At 44.4% G+C, this 15593-nt stretch overlaps 1 protein-coding gene across 10 annotated transcripts in view; it reads right to left on the bottom strand.

The window, feature by feature from the left end:
• phldb1a (pleckstrin homology-like domain, family B, member 1a) overlaps nucleotides 1-15593 on the bottom strand; it is a 44468-nt gene that overhangs the window by 16953 nt on the left and 11922 nt on the right. For 9 of the 10 annotated variants that reach the window (XM_042093111.1, XM_042093113.1, XM_042093112.1 and 6 more), the window contains exons 2-6: nucleotides 15258-15362; nucleotides 13000-13123; nucleotides 11215-11385; nucleotides 7094-7222; nucleotides 1985-3324 (exon numbers count right to left, since the gene is read on the bottom strand). In XM_042093111.1, the coding sequence (XP_041949045.1) occupies nucleotides 1985-3324; nucleotides 7094-7222; nucleotides 11215-11385; nucleotides 13000-13123; nucleotides 15258-15362 (1869 nt within the window). Of the gene's footprint in view, nucleotides 1-1984; nucleotides 3325-7093; nucleotides 7223-9119; nucleotides 9620-11214; nucleotides 11386-12999; nucleotides 13124-15257; nucleotides 15363-15593 lie in introns of those variants that run through there. The other variant, XM_042093118.1, reaches the window with a different exon arrangement.

The raw sequence follows: 15593 nt of genomic DNA, 5'->3' as shown, positions 1-15593 counted from the left end.
TAGTGGATTCAATCTTCACTACAACTCCCTTCCCTTGACAATGCTCACTGTTTCACAACAGGTGAGCATTAAATATTCAACAACCCCCCACCCCCTTCTGTATATATTTATTTCTCTCACACACACATGCTCTATCTATCTATGTGTGTGTGTGTGTGTGTGTGTGTGTGTGTGATGGGAGGAGGGTTAGCTCAGTGATAAGACTGGAGGGGCATGGCGGCTCTGTGGTTCAGCAGCAGCACTGAAGAGTGGCACCATGCCAAGTAGGCCAAGTCCCAGAACTGTAAGTGCCTTATCCATTATTACAATACACATAATGTGTGTGTACGTGTGTGTGTGTGTGCGTACGTGTGTGTGTGTGTGTGTGTGTACGTGTGTGTGTGTGTGTGAAAAGTGAGGGAGACAGAGAGAGGAAGAAAGAGGAAAAGAGAGAGGGAAAGGAAAGAAAGACATTAGAGTTCGACCCACATAAGAGACAGATAGTGGCAGGGGAAATCTGCTCCCTGTCTCTCTGCCCTTGTCTCCCGTGGCGAGGAGTGAACAGAACCTCATTTCCATAATTCATCCAACACACCAGCAGACACCAATAGCTATCATGTACAAGACCCGGCGGCACAACAGCAAACACAAGCATGCCTGCATGCATGCCCAGCCGGTGAGCTCATGCAGGCTTGAGGTCATTTGTGTAGCCGACAGCAGAGCCAGGTGCATTTAGACTGCTGTCCACAGATTTTAAATGTTTATATGATCAAGGGAGGAACACAAGGGAAGAGCCGGAAAAAAAATCCTGTTCTGACCCTAACATCACAGATTCTATCTCTATCTTTTTGATCTTGCTCTTAAAGTACGTGGACTGAGGAATCCAAACTGTGTCCATTACAGTCATCAATTATGTTAGTGATAAGGTTTTCAAACCTCCATGACTTCTTCCTGGACCACCGATTCAAACGCGACTTCCTGTTTGTGTTTGTTTACGGGATGGCACTGTGAAAATGGGGCTCCTTAAATAGCTTTCCTGAAGGGGCAGTGTGGAATGTTTACCCTCTGTGATACTCGCAGCTGTCTGGAGTTAGACGTGGGAGGTTTGGGGTGGGGGGACGGGAGAGTTTGAGAGCGTTAAGGGTTTTACAAGTGGCCAAAGGTTTGTGAGGCCTGGCTCAGGTAAGTGGCGAGTAAAAGGCAGGAACTGAATTATGTGAATGGCCCCTCAGTGTGGACAGCTGCTGTAAAATTCTATAACAAATGTCTACAAGGTATTCCCAGGCCAAGAGAGCTGCTCATATGGAATATATACCTTTGCTATGCTAGCCTCACAAACTTTGGATGCTGCCAAGTGACAATTTGAATGTGCTCATTTATGTGATGTATATATGAGGTTTGGAGGCATTGAAGTAGATGAACTGGGACAATGTTGTTAAATTAGCCTGGGAGTGGAGGCCAGGCGATGGGTGTGCTGTGCGCTGTGTGCAGTATCAGTGAGGACTGAAGGGGGAATGAGTTTGCAGGGGCTTGTGGGATTGGAGGTGGTCGGTTCCAGGCCTCTGTGTTGGGTAAATATAGCCTTCAGACAGACACACCCTCACTCCATAACCCTTTAAAACTCCCACAGGAATTCACATGAGTGTCGCTATACACTGAGCCAGACCTCGGGCCGAGACGGCGAGACCCCCATCCAACCACATACACCCACACCGGCCCATTCTTAGCTCAGTCATTCCCAGATTGGAATAAAAACGTTACACTGGTTCCTTTACACAGCATGTCACAAACATTTTGACAACTGAGAGTTTGTTTTTTGAAGGCAAACAGAAATAAAATAACATAAAAATAAAAATTAACAAGCAAGAAATGTGACCGTGAAGGTAGGAAGAGGCCAACAGACACACACGAAAATAGACTGACAGAAACACATGCATACACACACACACACACACACACACACACACACACACACACATAGACACACATAGACACTTGAACTCACCAGCCTCTCCATTTCCTGCTCCCGGAGCCTCTCCTCTCTCTGCCGTCGATGGTATTCCAGCAGCTCGTCCTCGTTGTCACTGATCTCCGAGATGCTGTTTTTGCGCTCGCGGGCGAACGGGGCCGCCGCCATCCGGCCATCCCGGCCAGCCTTCCTCTGGGCCCGCGGGCTGGTGAGGGGCGACATCCCTGGCTGCGTGCCCAAAGCGGAGGGGGCGAGGGCGGCACCGGGCCCGGCCTTCTGCCGGCCACTGGGGTGGTCCCTGTGCCGGGAGGGGGACGGGCTGCGCGCTCTCAGACCCCTCCCCCCCGCTGAGCCCCCCTCCTCCTCCCCCGCGGAGGTGACCCTGCGCTGCTGCCTGGGGCTCTCGGGGACCGTTTTGGTCAGCGGCGTGCGCGGGGTGAGGGGGACGCCGGGCAGTGCCCCCGGGAGGACGGGCACCCCTCTGCGGGCGGTGGACGGGCTGGGAGGCGGGAGGGTGCGCCGAGCCGTCTGCGGGCTCCCCGGGGGCAGCGAGCGAGGCTGGGGCTGGACCGCGTGGAGAGGGCTGTCCACCGAGGACGGGGCCAGACGGGGGATCTGGCTGGGCTGCTTGGATGGGCTGGAGGAGCGGGCAAAGTCCTGCTGTCGCATGGGGCTCGGAGGGCACTCCTGCACCGAGGAGCCCACACTGGACCGCGGGCTGGACGAGGCAGGAGAGGACGATGTCGGGGTCGACTTGGGGGTCAGTCTGGAGTTAGCCTGTCTGTCCCCAGAAACCATGGGGACAGGGATGGAGGAGGACCCTCGAGCTTGAGTAGGATCCCTGCGTGCAGATGATGGACTCGGTGGCGCTTCCACCAAGGCCTTCCTGTGAAGCCTGGGGCTCTCCTGGACCTTATGCCCCAAGGCGCTGCCGCTCTTGGGCACGGAGGACCGTGGCTGGGGCACAGGGGGCTGAGTGTTGTGGCTAAAGCTGGAGGTGCGAGCTGGCACCGGGGGGTTGGCCATCTCCTGCAGGCCTCCCGGACTGCTGGTCACCGAGGGCGAGGAGAGGGGCGAGAAGGGCGGGGAGTTGTTCTCGTAGCTGGAGCCCACTGACATGGCCCCGGGGCTGGTGGGGGAGGCTGCAGGGAAGCGGCCGCCCCCATTCGTCACGGGGGACAGCGGGGACTGGGGGATGGGGTTATGGGCCAGTTTTCGGGACTCGGCGGAGATGGACGACTGGGCATCGTCCATAACCAGAGAATCCATGATGTCCTGGAGGTCCTGCTCAATGGAACGGACGAGGGTGCCTTGACCCGGGCGACCCCCCCCACGCCCACCCGGCTGATGGTTCCCGTTTAGCATGGAGTGTGATTCTGTATGGCAAAAAAACAAAAGAATTGAGGCAGACTTTCTTGTATGAAAACTAAAAAGCCTTTATTAAATACTGGCTACATGCCTACGCGTTTCACCTTTTAGTCTTCATCAGGACATCATTGCAATATTTAAATCCGGAATTTTAGTAAAGCCAGTAAAGCATGACTGTAAACACTTTTTGGTAAAGACACTTGTACACTAAATAGCTAACATGAACATCAATACATCAATCTTAAGAATCTAAGAAGCCAAAAATGAATTGCCATACACTAGCGGTTCTGAAATGAGGTTTCAGAATAGTTCCATTATGAAATCCTCTCTACTGACATGTTTTCACACTGTGCTGAAATCCCTATGGGGATCTGGTGCTAATTATAAAATCTCTAGTTCCACACTTCACTTGCACTAGTTACGTACTCCACCCTATTTAAGGGGGGCTTACACACACACACACACACACAGTGCAGGGTGTGGCATATAGCAGAGAGAGAGAGAGAGAGAGGGAACAGACTTCCCCTCCGCACTCCACAGCACAAAGGTCAGAGCCACTGAGGAGAATGGGGCCTAGAGCATTGCATGAGTCACTTCCAGACATACGCTCTGCCCATAATGACTAACAGCGTGAACCCGGCACCAGACAGCCTCTCCAACTGTTCCCCGCTCAGTCTTACAAATGCAGTGCAAGGTCTGACCTTAGGCTATCTACCGCACGCTACACAGCCCCCCTGAGCAGGGCAAATATGCCTGCCATGCAGTCCCTTCAAAGCTACCTGTGCTTTAAGACTGGTCAAGCATCTGTGAGTCTATTTTCAGGTGGATCTAATGATGAGCAGTTCAGGCTTTTTTCATTCTGCAGTGATGTTGTTTATGTCTGTCACTATACTGGACTGATGGAAGACCAATGTGTGTGACTATCAAAAAGTTATATCTCTAGCCAGCAGCTTGATTTAGTTAGAAGCTCATGCTTACTGGAATGGATAAGTCTGGTGCACACACACACACACACACACACACAGGCACATGCACACGCACACACACACGTACACACACACCCAAACACACACGCACACGCACAGGCACACACACACACACACACCTGAAAATATTCTGATATATAATAGACCACAACATCTGGTGAATGAGTGTAGTAATATCTGCATAAATACTTCAAACTGTAATTGTTAGTCATGACTGAATGCAAGTGGGTGCCTGTCTGGGTGCGGGTCTGATCAAAAGAGTGTATGTTCTGAACCTTGACCCAAGAAACCGGTATATTCATGATTGAGACACTGTGAGGTATTTACCACTAGGTACAAAGTCATAATAAATCAATGTCTAATCAATGGAATACATTCTGGGTCACGGACAAAGCTAATCAAACATAAGTCTAATGGCAAGTCTCATGCAGCAAAAAAAGAGATTTACACTAATTAGAAGCAGATTTACACTAATTTTTGCCACAATGGACTCTTAGCTTCTTAGCTTCTTAGCACTTCTTAGGACTAGGCTTGAAATTGTGTCAAGCTATAATAGCTATATTATTGATATTATCTCAAAGGACAGCAAGTTAGTCTATGCACACTATTTCCAGTGTGTCTGCATGTAGACACATTTGAACACATTCATATCTCTAATTTATCCACAGACAAAGTTGAGAATGCTAGCTACATCACATCAGATTTCAAACACAATAGTAGAGCAATAACTGTGATGGCTACTGCAGGCTGGTTCACTGACCCACATCAGCAAATATGAGTGAAACAATATATACAATTCAGAAGCAAAAGAATAAATATTTGCCTGCTGCAGACTACCTACACTTGCTGGCTCACTGATACAAGCCCCAGTAAATGGGCAAAGTGGCTCACTCAGTGATTGAGAGCAGCATGTGCAGGAGCAGAGATGCTTGCATGCTTCTGTGGGTGGCGCAGAGCTCCACTTGTCAAAACAATTTAGCTTGATGAATAGGTACTCCTACTAAAATTATCAGCTTCAGAGGAAAAACAGCAGGTTTCTGCATTCAGAGAGAATGTAGCGTAAATGCCATTCCGAATTTATTTTCAGCCTTGGATTGCCCATAATTGGGCCATGCTGATATTTACAGTGGTCTTTTCTCAGTTGAGATTTCTGCCCAGAGCTATCATCTGTACAGCCACTATTATTCACAAACTCAGTTTTGTATTTCCATTTGTGTATGAGCATGACTACACATGATATAATTGTTTATGGTGCTTTTTTAAACACAATTGTTTATGGTGCTTTTTTAAACGCTTAGCTGGTGTCAAAGTAAGAAATAAAACAGAACTCCAACTAAAAGTAAAGCCCAGGGCCACTGAGGTCTCAGCATTCCTGATGAAGAACGCTTGGCTTGGCCAGGTATGCGCTGTCTGAACTATAAACATGGCCTCCGTCCAAAGCATCTACTGAGCTATTAGCTTTGGTCAATTAACTACTTCCAAACACGACATGCAATAGATGAGTGGAGTTCTGGTTTAGTTATTAAATCAAACACATGTCTGTTGTTTATATGCTCAAACTGTTTTAAGATAAAAGACAGAAAGAAAGGATTTCTTGTGTTTGGTCTCTAATTACACCAACAGCACTACAAGGTTGATGACCTCTACATCCTTTCATTTCTGAAGACTGTCACTGTTACACTGAGTTAACCAATAAGAGTACGTAAAGATCCTCAAGTAAATAAACACTCAAGTAAGTAAAGATTCTAGAGTAAGTAGAAATTCTCTTGAGTTTAAACTGTGTTTTGTCATACATTTGGTTCCAATCCTCTGACCCTGTGACAGGGTCTAGTGTATGTAGTGTAGTATAGTGTAGTGTAGTGTGTGTAGTATAATACAGTGTAGTGTAGTGTAGTGTTGTAGCGTAGCGTAGCGTAGTGGTTCTCAAAGTGGGGTCCCCTTTTCACCCATAAAACTTAGGTCATAAAGAACCATTCCTACTACTGCTTAACTTGGCTTATTTGTTAGCCAGCTAGCTGATGAATGTGTAGAAATGTTTGAGTCAGTCCATGTTGTCAAGGGATACAAAATCCAAAACTGACAAAAGACGAAGTTGCACATTTGCCAAAGAAACATGATGAATACAACTTCAGAGAATACAAATTACATGCTTAATTATACGGTTATGAGGGGGTGTGACTGTAGTGTAGTGTAGTGTAGTGTAGTGTAGTGCTGTAGTGCAGTGTAGTGTAGTGTAGTGTAGTGTAGCGTAGCGTAGTGTAGTATAGTGTAGTGTAGCGTAGTGTGTGCAGTGTAGTGTAGTGTAGTGTAGTATAGTGTAGTGTAGTGTAGTGTAATGTAGTGTAGTGTGTGTAGTGTAGTGTGTGTAGTGTAGTGTAGCGTAGTGTAGTGTAGTGCAGTGTAGTATAATGTAGTGTGTGTAGTGTAGTGTAGTATATGTAGTGTAGTGTGTGTAGTGTAGTATAGTGTAGTATAGTATAGTGTAGTATAGTGTAGTGTCATGTAGTGTAGTGTAGTGTAGTGTAGTATATGTAGTGTAGTGTAGGTGTAGTGTAGTATAGTGTAGTATATGTAGTGTAGTGTAGTGTAGTGCAGTGTAGTGCAGTGTAGTGTAGTGTAGTGTAGTATAGTGTAGTGTGTGTAGTGTAGTGTAGTGTAGTGTAGTGTAGTGTAGTGTAGTGTAGTATAGTGTAGTGTATGTAGTGTAGTGTGTTTTGACCTGTGTGGGCCCTGTAGATGTAGTGCAGTATAGTGTAGTGTCATGTAGTGTAGGGTAGTGTAGTTTTTTTACCTGTGTGGGTCCTGTAACTGCTGGTGGGGCCGTGGCTTCCTCCTCCTGGCATCATGTTCTTCATCCTGAGGGCCTCCTCTGGGTGGTTGAAGCGGAAAAAGGCGGACTGACCGAAGCACAGCATGCACCCTGTCACACAGACACAGGAGGTCAGCAGAGCTAGCATGCCTATGAGCACTGTTATGTTCTGGAACCGTCAATACCTAGAGACTACACAAGTTCATTGCAGCAGTTAATTCCTATTTATCCCAGTTTAGACCCTGACATTCATTGTGGATAGAGAATGGTAACTGTAAGATCTTTAAAGGTAAAGCACAAGGGAGAGTGTGGAAAACAAACTTGGGTAACAGCTTGAGCTCTCATTGGGGGAGCCAACCTGAATGGACTTCCATTACCACGGTGGGAGATAAGGAGCAACGTGCGCAGGTAAAGGGTACATGGAAACTGGCTTCAGTCAACACACGCGTGTTGTGAAAACACAAGCAGCAGATGCCCTTTTGTGGCTGTGCGTGGCTTGGCCGGCGTGTCTGATAACACCAATCTTGCTCACAGAGTCACTATTCACCGTGGCCGCTAATGAAATCTTTAGAATCTGGTCGCCCATGACACCGGGCGCCATAACTCAACACCTCTGACAGCCATCAAGACAAAGAGCTGCAGCGAGCGATACGTGCAGCAGGAAAAGGGACATCTTTAGAGCTGAAAGCTAACAGCTTAACACCCACTTGAACCATTTTCTCATTAGAAATCATTGATTAGGTGATACAAGGGCACCATCATTTTCTTGACCATTTCAGCTTCCTGGCTTTAATTACATGATTGAAACTAGGGGTAGAAATAAATGTCAGATACAGTGATTTCTTGCAGAGGTTTAAAGTAGACAGCCACTTTACTGCCACTTTTCAAGAACATGGGCTGTCTGTGTATAAAGAACCTTAATGTGTTCTTAGCTGACCAAATGGTGTGACCTGAACTATACTGACCTCCTATGTTTCCAAAACTAGATTGTATTCCAATACATTCATGAATAGTGATAACCTTATTATCTCAAACACACACACACACACACACACACACAAACAAGATGCCGCTCCTGCTGCCGCTGCTGGAGGAGGCATGATTGACCAGTGCTGGGTCAGTGGTGGCAGCCAGTGAGTTATGAGTCAGATCCATTTCATAATGAAAAGCTGGCCACAGCGTCTTCCATCAGAGGGCAGATAGGGAATGACAAGCAGAACACACGTCAAGCCACACAGTGAGGCAAGGCAAGCATGTCTCAGATGAGACCACACGTCTTCAGTACACACCACAGGCCCATGTGTTGGTCCAGTTAACAACATAATGACACACTGGTTGCCATAGACATAGATGAAACATCCTGTTATTCATTGCTTGTTGTGTCAAAGACAGAGAACAAGGTGACAAATGCTCCCCTAAGTCCCCTTAGGCACTGATGTAATGGGTTTTTAGGGAATTGGGCAATCAAACTGTGCTGAAGTACAGGGAAAATGCATTTGTCATACTTCCGAAAGTAGTGCCTGTTTTGCTGATCCATGCAATAGGACTTAGTATAAGGAGAAGTGCACTACTAAGTATATCATGCAGTAGACTACTTTTAAATTAATATGTTCAACATCCAGTGTATTGTATTGCATAACAAACATCTCAAAGATATAGTATTTTTAAACAGAGGATGACATATTGAGGACTTAGTCATATTTAACATCAATAACAGGAATTCTCTCTACAAAGTCTTCAAGCAAGAGAGGAGTGTAACTAATGGCGACAAACGATTCTGTGAAACATTATGAATCTACAATTCTGCTTATCTTTACACGCGTAAATTGACGAATAGACATTTAAAAGTTATATCCTTAAAATGTGTAAATTTAAAGACCCACGTCATAATAACTAAGAAGAAGGAAATAACACTTCAATATTTTAGCCTAGGCTAAATAATAACTAACATAGTCTAATTGTAGGCCAATAGTGGACTGAAGCAACAGCAAATGTAATGTGAACTTACATATATCCACTTAATAGAAGGTACCCATTAGCGCTTCATTGCAAACGTCCTACTAGTCCCGAGTTTGACTCTTTCTTCTCCTTGGTCGTGTGTGTTTGGTCGGAGCGATGAGGGCAGCGCTTGCTTGCGTGTGCCACCGATCAATTCCTTTGTGATGATAATTTCATCCACTTTTCTTCCTCCCGGGCTGCACATTGACTGTCTAGGCTAGTGGCACACAATAGGGGCGCAGATGTCCACCTGGCTAATTGTTATACAACGTCTTAAAAGGAGCGTTCACCCAGAAAAAATGTTTTAGCAATATCTCCACTACTAATTGTTAAGAAAATCAAAACAATTAATTCAATTGTACTTTCCAGAGAACAAACATCCAATCGTATGGCCTCGGAGCGTTGGCTTCCATCGGTTGTCAAAAAATACGCAACGCGACTCACGATAGTATTGATTCAAACAGCGACTCGACAGCACGCCGGACAGCTGTCCCTGCACCGGCTGTTTCCAGCAGGAGATATTCTGCAAGCCGTGGGAGGAGGGGGCGGGGCAGTCCACACTGACATTTTGAAACTGGGTTTAGTTAAGTGATATTTCATTTGTTTTCCTCCATCATTTGTTGCAGCTTACCCTTGAGAAGTTGAAGTGTAGACAGTCATAGCCTAGACAGTCAATGTGCAGCCCAGGGAGGAAGAAAAGTGAATGAAGTTGAAGGGTTTGGCTTCTTAGTTTACTATGCTGAAATCGTTTAGTTTTCTGCATTTATAAATCTAACGAAACAGCCTAGACCCACATTGAACATAAAATTGTGTAAACTTATTTTTTACCAATCCTTTAATACAGCAGGCCTACCTTATGCCTCAGTCCAGAAATTATTGTCATTTATTAGGCTACATTACAGAATGCTCGCTGGATGTAACGGTCGTCAAGACTGAGTATAGCCACTTAACTGGCATGAGAAGGCACTAACTAAACTATAAGTGTGCCTTACTTTCATTGTTATGCAGTGTCTAAGCTAATGGCACTCCAAACTGGAGACCCTAAAATAGCCACAGAGAATGGAGCAAGGGCAAGTTCTTTCCCTTAGGGAAGTTCAAACAAATGTGCAAGGTTATCATGGCAACACAGTTCGACTTCACCTCCTGGTATTTGGGCACAAGTAATAAATGTCAGGCAGGCCAGTCCAAGCGAGCAGGCATACCTGCACAATAGACACAGGTCATGAAAACACAACTTGAGATCATGCTTACGTGAGAACGGGATACAGGCCTAATAAAGATTGTGCCAAGAATGACACTTAGATTATTACTCCTTTAACACAGCTAGGTATAAAGAGTTTTGGTCTAAAATGAACAGTCCAACGACTGAAAAAGGTAGTCTAAGATCCTGTTGTAAGTTTGAAAGTTTTATCTTTTTTTACTTTTGAGGGGGTTCTGACTCACTGAAATTCCTATTAGGCAGAACCTAGCCTATGTGTGTAGTTATAAAGACAGTGTCTGTGTTCTTTTGACAAATATCACATGAAAATAAGTGTAATATTAGAAGATGTACTAGTTGGCTCGAGAAATAAGCTTCAAAAGTGGCATATTGTTACATACTGCCTCTTCAAGGATCCATCTTTTACAGACAACAGTTGACATGGTTGACTGCTCCTTCAGTCTACAGCTCTACAGACCTGCACAGTGGACTGGAATTCCAGCCTTTGCCTGATTTGATTTTCTGCTTTGATTTCATCAATAATCTGCCCTGACAGCCTGGGCTGCTTTGTGCTGTGAGTCATGCCAGAGTCCATTTTACCCACACCAATGGAGAGATCAAATCATGTTATGTCTTTGTGAAGTCAAGTCTACCGTAAAGCTCAAAAGACCAGGTGGGCATAAGGGATGCTTTGTGTCAAAGAGATGAAGAATCACACTGCCCCCCAAGAGGCAGAATCAAAATGTCCTTTTTTGTACACTCTAAAAATGCATTTTAATTGCATGGTACTAGCATGGCTATATTCATTGAAATCCTTTGTATATACTGTATGGGCAGCTTTAGAGTTTAAAACAACACAGTCACTTTCTCATGTGGATTTGGAAGTGCAGTACTATGGTCTATGTACCTTGTGAAAGTCTCATGGGTTTGGTGATATGTAGGCCATCCATGGAGCACAGGTTTCCACAGGGGTATAACATGATGATGCCTCCCTTGTTCTCAATGTAGCAGTGCTGGGCTGCCACACCAGGGCCCTGAATGTTGATGTCAGTGTTCCCATGTCCAAGTGTGGTCTTTCCTGTCAAACACACACACAGTTTATAGTTCATTGTACATTCTTAGAACCAGTAAGTCATTTCTAAAAGATTTGTTTAGCTCTGTTTAGCTTCCATCATAAAAAAAACCCAATATGGTAGCCTACATACAAAGCACATCCATCTCTTCTTCATCATAACTATGTGTATACAGAATGCCAGAATGTCAATCTGTGATAGAGTCCTTTCTTTCAGTTCCATGTGACTGGGTGAGTGCCGAGATGTTCCCGCTCCCTTTCCTGACTTTTTTACACACTCTAGTCTCTCTCAGCGTCTGGCGTACTGCACAGACTGACAGATGGGAATAAAGGAGTAATAACTCAAGTCTTTTGTGAGAGAGGACAGTGGCGCCGGGTGAGCCTTGTGGCAGTGACACACACACACACACACACAGAGAGAGACAGAGACAGAGACGCACAAAACATACAGACACACACATATTGAGGTCAGGGTCAGGTCGTGGTCTGTTGGATGCCTGTTTCACAAGGAAAGGTCTCTGTCTGTTTTACTCTGCAGTTGGTTCCAATATACAAACTGAAATTTGTTGGTAAATAATAAACGACCTTATTATTGAGATGTCTGAAAATTGTAACTGCACTACTTTTTGCTCACTCTTTAAACAACAATGTGACAAATACATAAATGCAACTGGCATCAAAACATACAACAAATCATAGCCTGAACATAATACAACTGATCTCTCAACTAATTCTGTTCCCCTAGCATAGACTAAATCTATTTTTTAGCAAACAATTTGGCCTTCTCTTTCAAAATGCCATGATGCTACAAATTATGTGGACACAATTATGACATTGCTGGTGAGGTTCTTTAGTCAGTCCCCTTTTTATGGAAATCCATGCTACCCACAGTCACAATGGTTTACAGTTTCAGTCCTCAAAACCTCAGCACAATAAAAACATCTCAAATAGTGTCTGATATGTAGCTGAACTCAATTAGAGGGAAACCATTTAAAACCCATCAATTAGAGCTATACACACAGACCACGCAGTGCCCAAAAGTATACTCATTTCAAACACAAAGCCTTGGCTTGAGGAGCTAATTATTGGCAGTACTATGGGCCTATATATAGCACCCAAACTCCTCTCTAGGGCTTCACAGTGATGGAATGAGGGAAGAGCTTCCTCTGAGACGCTCTATGAGAGATAACTGCATGCCTCTCTTCTACTGTGAGGGGAGAAAAGTCCTCTGTTTGTCATTCTCTGTATGATGAGATACTGCCATCCAGGCCACGGACACAAGGCAGGTACACAACGCCACTTTCATTAACCCGCAACCACCTCGCCCCCACTTAGGGATGGCATCCATTTCATCTACCACTTGGCCTTGTGTCAAAACAAACATAAATGGATGATGTTATCTCCATGGATACCGGCCAGATGCTGATTCAATAACAACGGCTGTAAATGGTGCAGTCATGAGTTTATCCCAACATGTCCTTCACAGAGAGGCAGCACACAAAGGTCATGGCCACAAGAAGAGAGAGTTGTCTCTGATACCCCATTAGAATCAATGTAATAATTTAATTAGACTGCCAAGATGCTGTAAAGAATTACTGTATTGGAACCACAGGCACTCACCCTCTGACAGAGGAAGCAACGTGATGGCCGTGCTCAGACGGCCACTCCCCAAGCTGACCAGATGGGGACGATCTGCCTGGACCTTTAACGTCTTCCCCGTCTCTATCAGGTCCAGAGGAGTTCCCTGCAACATCCAAACACAAAACAATTAGCAATGGCATGACAGCCACAGCAATGAGATGAGCAAAACAGTCAGAAAATATTTCTTTACTTTTCGCAGATACATGTCACTATAGAACCATATTCTTAATGTGTTCTTACGGTGACGGTCTCCTGAGAGTGCCACTGTATCCGTTTCAAGAGCCTACGCTCTGCTCTAGGCCTATATCATTCATAGTATAAATTACATTCATCATATGCCATCAGATCCCATTCAAACAGGTTTGCTCTTAGCAGATAGCTGCCGATAGCCTTCCAAACAGGATTACAGGCTGCCAGTTAGGACTGAGCGGTAAAGTAGGAGCAGTCTGAGAGGCTGAATAGGTTTAGCCTTATCAGGTACCGCACGAGAGAGCCAAGAGGCTAAAAGGATTTGGCTAAGGGGATAACACCCGCAGACAGAGCTGGTGAACAGAATAAGGTCAAAGTGTATCAAAGTCACTTGGCCCTCAACACAGACTGCAAGTTAGTGGGACACACAAAACAAAGTGTGTGTGTATCTCCCCTACTACTAAGATGCACTGCCGCTTGTTTGTCATTTTAAGCCACAACTATCTGTTGTTTATGTTTGTATTGTTTAGTTTACAACATAGACACATTTGTATTGTTTAGTTTACAACAATGATGTTATTATCAACTAATACAATCATAATAACATACCAGTATTTTAAACCATAGCTCTTCCATCTTATGTTGCGATTTGTTGTGACCAGTCTCCCACAGAACTGCACTGTTACCAGTTCTGCTATTATCGGTTAATTCTTAATATTTATATTTAACAAAAAAGTAAACAAAAAGTAATGATGGAAGTGCTTCGAAAAATGCTTCAAATGCATATACCCTTCATCCCTTTCATATCTGGCCACCTCCCCCTCTCTTAAAACCACTTAAAGATTCCCTAACCGCCTGACTGCATTCTCACCATCTTTCCATTCTGGTTTATCATTTGCACTCAGTCCTGCAACTGTATTTGCTTTACTTTATTTCCATTGCTTCACTTTATTTCCAGCATTGTTTTCCTATGCTTTCCTAAGAAACCCAGCTGTCATTTTTCAATTCCACCATTTTCAATAATTTGTTATTTTAATATGTAACTTTTGTTTTTTCAATTTTCCTCATTTCGATTTTACATGATCTTGTGTGACATGTCTCTCAAGGATTGCCTGTTCCCCTAATTTAATGTTTTATATACTTTCAACCATTTAATCTTCCAGCTAAGCTAAAATAAACATTCTGTTGAAAGTAATCTATTTTCCAGTTCCATTGAAAATCACTTTTTTTTATTGATATCCATAACCTATGAACTATGAAACCTTTCAATACAGAAGGTGAGAATCTACTGTGACTGATTAATAATGAATGCTTTCCGGTCCTCAACACACGTGTGTGGATGCATGTGTGCTTTGTGTTGTGTTACGTGCTCTCCTGTGGAGATGCCATAAATGCAGTTTAGTTGCCTTGGGGCATTTTTTGTGAATCGAGTCTGCACACTCAGCACTCTAATAACGATCAAAATTTCCCACCACAAAATTATTATGTACACGAATCCTTCTTGTGAAACGCTTCAGAGGAGGGATATTCATGCAGATTTGTTCCCCTAATGGTTTTTCCCTGGCTAGGTTTTCCAATGATCTACCACAGTCTTGGCCTTCAAAGACCCTTTGGGTATGTGGGTGAACTCGATAGCATCAGCTGAGGTTGACTTGTTGAGAGATTGTTTACTCGAGAGAAAGACGGTTGACTTGACAAAGAGTCGAGAGTTCTAAACATCAACCATTGAATACACTGCATATAATTCTAGCACATATTCTGCGGGAACCCACTTCAAGAGCAAATGACATTTCTCATCACTGCTTTTGTCATTTCAAACACCATTTATGTTCTTACTATGAATTTTATTTTAAGTTAATCAATATCATTACTTGGGGAAGTTTAATACAATGATTGATGGAGCTCTTTTTTAAATTCCCAATGAAGCCTAAAGTCAACTGTGAGATGACTCTGACAGCATTAAGTACAGTGCAGATCCAAATGAAAGAGAATGGAATGCTGGCCGAGGTCCACCCACATCAGCAGTGAGCTGTTATGTTCTGTCTCACCTGCAGCACCTGGTGCGTCTGTCTGCCATGTTCCGGCACATTCCTGTTCAGGCTGTCCATGATGTCTTGATGGTTGTCAGTCACTTCATCAATCATATGGGGGTCCTGTAAAAACACCCAACAAACAGCGGGGGAGATGAGCACTCGCAGGAAACACATAAACAGTGAGGAAGGAAGTCCATCATCTGTGTGTAAAAGTACACAGCACGTGGAGCAACGCACACTTCAAAGTGGAACTTCAAAGGTTCAACCGTGTGAGTAATCACAACGCAATTCTAAAATACCTGGTAACGTCCTACCTGGGCAATAAAAGACAGGGGGAAGGGAGGTTTAAGA

Source organism: Alosa sapidissima, chromosome 5, assembly GCF_018492685.1.
Source record: "Alosa sapidissima isolate fAloSap1 chromosome 5, fAloSap1.pri, whole genome shotgun sequence".
NCBI classification, from domain to species: domain Eukaryota; kingdom Metazoa; phylum Chordata; class Actinopteri; order Clupeiformes; family Clupeidae; genus Alosa; species Alosa sapidissima.
The sequence above is the reverse complement of the archived record's forward strand: the minus strand, read 5'-3'. Positions and strand labels throughout refer to the sequence as shown.